This window comes from Rosa chinensis, chromosome 6, assembly GCF_002994745.2.
Source record: "Rosa chinensis cultivar Old Blush chromosome 6, RchiOBHm-V2, whole genome shotgun sequence".
In the NCBI taxonomy this organism is placed as follows: domain Eukaryota; kingdom Viridiplantae; phylum Streptophyta; class Magnoliopsida; order Rosales; family Rosaceae; genus Rosa; species Rosa chinensis.
The window spans coordinates 67,711,834-67,718,140 of record NC_037093.1 but is presented as its reverse complement, the minus strand read 5'-3'; the positions used below and the strand labels follow the sequence as shown (position 1 = coordinate 67,718,140).

General features: G+C 37.8%; 1 protein-coding gene across 1 annotated transcript; it reads right to left on the bottom strand.

The window, feature by feature from the left end:
• Positions 1 to 1,141: 1,141 nt before the first annotated feature.
• On the bottom strand, positions 1,142 to 2,591 carry LOC112172201 (zinc finger CCCH domain-containing protein 20). The gene has a single exon (XM_024309448.2). The coding sequence runs from the start codon at positions 2,524 to 2,526 to the stop codon at positions 1,498 to 1,500; it is 1,029 nt and encodes a 342-aa protein (XP_024165216.1). The 5' UTR covers positions 2,527 to 2,591; the 3' UTR covers positions 1,142 to 1,497.
• Between the last annotated feature and the right edge of the window lie 3,716 nt (positions 2,592 to 6,307).

The window sequence follows — 6,307 nt, the reverse complement described above, 5'->3', positions numbered from 1 at the left end:
TCTTAATAAGACCCCAATCTCAAATATAATCATAAGCTTTCGACTTCATTTATAGAATCTTTGAGCATTAGTCTAACCCTACAGTCATATGATAATCAGAAGTTAACTGAAATCACACTCGACCGATAAAAATCAAGTATTGATTATCTCATACATTGGTAGATCAGCTTTCTACGATGATAAACTAAAAAATGGATGACAAATTAACTTATATAATAATAGATCAGCTTTCTGCAACAATAAAATTAGAACATTGATAACAAATTAACTTATAAACTATTAAACCAGCTTTTTCCAACGACAAAATTAAAAGATAGATAACTTGTGTAATAGTGAGCCACAACTTTCTATGACAATAAAACTAGAAGATTGATATTAATAAGAGTATTCGGTGTATTAATATGCACTTGCATCTACAAAAAAATGAATGGTCAGATTTTATTATTAAAAATATAATGATAGTGAAAATCTGTTAGTTAATTTATACCGCCGATGCATAGAAATTTTTTTTTTCAGATATTAGGTAATTAACCATTATAACGTCTACATATTAGTGGTCCCTAGCTCCTTGGCTCCTAGTGCTTGACCATAATATGTCTCATCAAAACCATCACATCAAAGATGATGATTTTCCAGAGAAACCCCCGAAAGGATTGTCAAACACAAGAAGATAAATTAAAATATTTCCAATGGATAAGGACTGGCTTATCAGCTCCACAGCCACGTCACTAAAGTCTAAACAAATCTACAGGCGGGTTGTGGATTTTAATTATCTAATTATCACACTTTAATAATTATCATTTACTGACACTTAATTAATTAATATGCTGCAACTCAATCTCGTAGAAACTGAAGCATCAAATGAAATCTACGAGCGACGATTACCACCAAACACTCATTGTTTTGGATAAGATCACATTTCATTTTCATAATCCCTTAACAAAAACTCCAGGAATCAAAATGGATTCTTCAAGACAAAAAACTACTTTGTTAGGAATCAATGGAAACCCAGACAGCCAGACTGAATCGGGAGGTTTCCTTAAATGGATAAACAACAAGGCTAGGGGGCAAAGAATATCCATAAACAAAGAATGGAGGAGAATTGAAAGAAATAAAACTTTGGATTAATTAAAGCCATGAAGAACAACAACTTAAACCCAAGAAAATTAGAACAGGGAAATTACAAGTTCATAGACATAACAATAATAATAAGCATGAAAGCAACCGCTACAAATTCATCGGCAGCCCCAACAAATCCCTTCTTCTTCCTTTTTTTCCTTCATTTGTACAGATCACAAAATTTCTAATTTTTTTTTTTTTCGGGTTTCTTGCTTTCTTGTTCCTTGTTCACAGTATGGTTCACATCAACTATTTACAGAATGAACCAGAATTACAAAATGAAACTTGGAAAATAATATCCACAGCAAAAGTCAGAAGAATCAAAGGCCGCCGCATCAGCCAAAAAATTGAATCCACAGCAAAACCCACCAAACCCACTCAGTTCTCGCCCTCACTCACTAACTCTGATACCCACTCCACATCAGGACCCGAAAACCCGCCTGAGTCAACCCGGCCCATCGAGTTATCCTTACTCAGCTTCGCGTACATTCTCGCCCTTAGGTCCCTTCCCGACTCCACCCTCTCCATTGCCGGCTCTTCAACCAGCGAGTGCTCCCACAGATCAAACGGGCCCGGTCCGGACCGACCCGAATTGCGAGTTGGGGTGTTGGGGAGGCTAAAGAAATCGGGTCGGAGCGGAGGTCCGCGGGGGGATCCGAACCCGGATCCAACCCACGAAGGAGGAGTGGTGCTCATTTGCATCTTGGCCAGCTTGAAGTTGCGCATGGACGCGACGAGTTCACTCACCGAGTTGAGGCGGAGTTGCGGACTGTTCGGAGACATTGGCGGCGAATCCGACGGCGGAGATATCGGAGGCGAAGTGGGCGAATCGAAGAAACCCGGCCCGTGAGTCCTCGGGCTGTGGCCGGGCAGGACCCGGAGCTGTTCGGGCGTGTGGGCGAAGAAGCAGACCCGGCGGTGACAGGCCAGCCCGTCCTTGCATGGCTGGGTCCGGTAGCGAGCCGGGTGGAGCCAGCACTCGAAAACGCCGTGAGCGAACTCGCAGGAGTCTCCCTTAGCGCAGTTGCCCTTGCGGAAATCGGGGCAGGCCGAACCCGAATAGTGGTACTTCCTCGGGTCGCGGCGGCGGGCCTTCTCGCCCGGGTGGGCGTACGGGCACTCGGTCCAGTCATGTGACCTGCCACGTGCGCAGCGCCGAACCTTGAACTCAAACATCCGGAACTGGTCGCAGGAAATGAGAGGCATGTCCGGGTCGTCGCTCAGTGAGTCGGACTCGTTCGACGGAAGGAACCGGTGGAGCGCCGAGAGCGAGTCGAGGAAGCCGGCATTGGCAGATGGGCTGCGAACGGAAAACGGCGATCCTAGACCGGAGGTCGGGTCGTCGAATGGGTCCCACGGAGCGACCTTGAGGGTCGGAGCGAGTCGGCTCGGTTCTCCGAGCATCATTTTGGAGTTTATGAAGAGAGAGAGAGAGAGAGAGAGAGAGTTGAAATGCGAGAAAGGTTGAAGGTGAGTCTGTGATATATAAACTGCTTTGGGAGAGAGAGTATGTGCCAGGTAGGCCACATAGTCAGATAGTGCGGTTGGATTTAACCGTGGTGGAGTTAATATCACGGTAACTGCGATTAATTAACTCTTCTTCTTATAAATATCTAAATCTACCAAGAAGAAGAAGATGAGATCGAACAATAAAGAAAACTGTGGAAGGGCCCTTTCCGTTTTTACGAAGGGTAATGATCTGATCCAAAATATATAAATATATTTATGATTTTGGATGTAGTGTTGTAATTTTCACACCATAATAAGGGAGGCAATAGGCTAAATTGATTCCTACTCTCCCCCCTCAAATATAGTCTGCTAACTGTTGCTTGGAAACAACTAACCACCGGCGATTAGTAGCAATTAAGTTAGTATTTACTGGAACATACTTATGTGGTTACGTTGTTAATGGCGAGATTATACGATATTTATCATAAACGTGGGTTCAATTTTAGTTTTGTTTAAATTGTTGAAAAAGTAATTTAAATTATAATCATTTGAAATGTCACGTTAAAGTTAAAGTTATCTATTATGTTAAGAAATTGTTATTACACAGACTAATTTCAAGACTTTTTATGTACAACTCCATACCCAAATAGTTAGAGTAAGAAAAATATTAACATTATTGAACCCGTGTTTGAAACTCAATCTTCACTATTCTGCACAACACTCTGTTATTGTTATTGTTGTTATTTTTTAGTGGTATTTCTTTATATCAGATTTGCTCACCTAAGGGACAGTTTTAAGGGACTGTGAGGGACAAATGCATCTCAACCACATGTATTAAATATAAAAGCAGAAATTGTAACAACTTAAAACTGTGCATTTATTTTTAGCCGTCAGATTCACTTGTCCCTCACAGTCCCTTAAAAACTGTCCCTTAGGTGAGCAAGCCTTTTTCTTTATATGTACAGTGAAGTTTCTTTATCATAGAAGCATGAAGACATTGGGGGATAAACTTGGTGATCAACAAAAAAAAGATAAGATGGAGCCAATAATGTTCACTCGAGCAGTTTTTGACTAAGAATATTTTGCTCAACTATTATCGAATATAAGTCTAATGGTGAAAATAATTATATTTAAGTTAAATTATTTTATTTTTCACGGTGAAATTTACATTCAATGACGATTAAGCCTAATTTTTATGATAAATTAAAATGACCATATAAACACCATTGAAAATGGAGCAATGGGAAACCATATAAAACATTTCAAGCAATAGGATTATGACGTATTTTGTACTTCGATGTTAATAGCTCCATTGGGCTTTTATGAACTCACGGGCAATTGCACTGGTTTGGACCGTTAGGTCGGTATCACCACCAGAATAGTGAACAAAACCACTGAACCAGTCTTGTTGGGCAGATTTGGGTCGAGTCGAATTGAATAAATCTTGATTTGATTTGATGGTATTGAATAAAGAAAAGGCTGACAAAGTCGGCAAAAAAATGTAATCGCCGCAGGACCCATAATCATAATTATAATTACGGTGGGGAATGGTAATGGTACGTGTGATTTCAGAAACCAACAACTAGATCTGTACGGACAGCACGTGTAAACGCGTCCAGCGATGCGTACAACGTGGTTGGCTATCGAGGTGGCGGTAGCATACAGTCGTCCTCACTTAAAGTCCATGTACCTTCGGAGCTACGTTAGGTGCCCTGTTGTTTCGATCACTGTGGTGCCAACACATGAATTCAAGGGTCAATAAATAAAGAGAAAAATTATTGAAAATAGACCAGTATGGACAAATCAGATTGTCACTAATCATGCACACATAGTCATTCGAAACAATTGGATAAATTCCTTGAGGTGTAACATCGCATCAGATGGCTCCAACTTTTATCTTTAAAGATCCTCAAGAACAATGTAGTTAGAATTTAATTGTTCCATGTCATTTACTTGATGAAATTTTTTGATCTAAGTATCTATTTGAGCTTATTTAGCTACAAGAATGTAGTGTAATGACTATGCCTTTTAAATGTAATTGGTGTTTAATTTAGTCTTCAAATGACTTCTTTGGGCCCTTTATTTAAAATTTTAGTTTCGAGTTAATGTGTGATTTTATGTTAGAGAAAATGACTTATGACTAAATTTTTTTAAAATCTTCTCAAATTAAAATATATAAACAATTACATGCAGTCTTTTTAGATCTGTCTTAGATCATCCGCCATTACGTAGTGACAAAAAATAACAAGGAAATGCCTAAAGCCCTAAACCATGGGAGCTTTAATACACATAGCATTGGCAACACGCAGTCTTTTCAAGTCGGCCTTAGATCATCCGCCATTACATAAAAACCAAAAATAACAAAGAAATGCCTAAACCATGGTAGCTTTTGTAGGCGACCACACCATTTGTTTTGATTAAAGTAATAAAAATAATAGCAAATAGGTTTATAATATTGAGAAATATGTGGGTTAAAGTGATATTATCTACGATATTTTAAATAAGCACTACAAGTCATTGATTAGTTTTAATTAAATAGGGATCAAATCACAAACCCATTGTTTCATTGAATATGTGAAAAAGGCCATGCTTTTGGAACTAGTGATGTTTACTTGCATAAGTGGATAATCATTTCCTTAATCTCATCCGTTTTGGTGCAAGTTGCAACTAAGATAGCTCCATGGAGGGGCACTATTAGTAGATAATTGTGATTTAGTGGGGTTTATAGAAGACAAATCTCATAGGGCCGTGTTTTAGGGCCTCGTGCTTAGTCCATGTCGCTGGGGTATGGAGCATAATCTTATATAAACTCGAAAGATGAAGTAAATTGGCGTATATATTCTTACTTGTAATATTTAGTCGTCAATATCTCCTATTGAAGGTATTAAAGCTTGAATTACCTATTTAAAATTTACAAAATGATAGAAGTTGCAAAGAAATCAAAGCTAGCCACATGACATTGCACAACCAGCATCCTTCAAGGTTGCGTGGTGAGACAAGCACATGTTAGTTTAAAATTATTATTGTGTGATGTCGTTTGAAATTATTATTGTGTCATGTCTCTTGCGTTAATTTTAAATTAATTTTTCTCTAAACACCTAATGTCAGGATCTACTTCGACGATTTGCTCTAGGCTTATAGATCTCAGCGCTGGCAGAGCCCTTTTGGTTTTGGATACCCGCAAGCAACTATGCCAACAAGCATGATTTGAATTAGTCATAGTAACTCCTCCCAAAATTCAAATACCACAATAAATGAAATCTTTCATCTTTAAATAAAGGGGTGTATTCAATTCAGATTTTTAAAAAGTTTGTTTGAATTTTTACAATCCATAGATTTACTTAATCCACAGATTGTTTAAATTCTATATGGACTCTGATTGATTATAATTGATTAATTTACTAGTATTTAATAGATTTTACAAATCTTTATGATGTTTTTGGTAGGTTAATTTTTTTTCCCTTCTTCTTCTTTAATTAAGCAATGGATGTATGAATTCAACTATAATGTTATATCAATGACAAGAAAGTATGACAATCTACCATTCTTTATCTTGTGTATAATGATATATGAACAATAAGAGAAAATTAACTAGCCAAAGTAAACTAATGACATAATTTATTTCATATCTAATTTACAAAAGAATCATGTGTGTATGTATCATCTTAATAATACCATTGAAAGTGAGCTTAATTAGCTAGAAGGATTAAGACTTCAAGTGCTATAGTGATAAAAATAA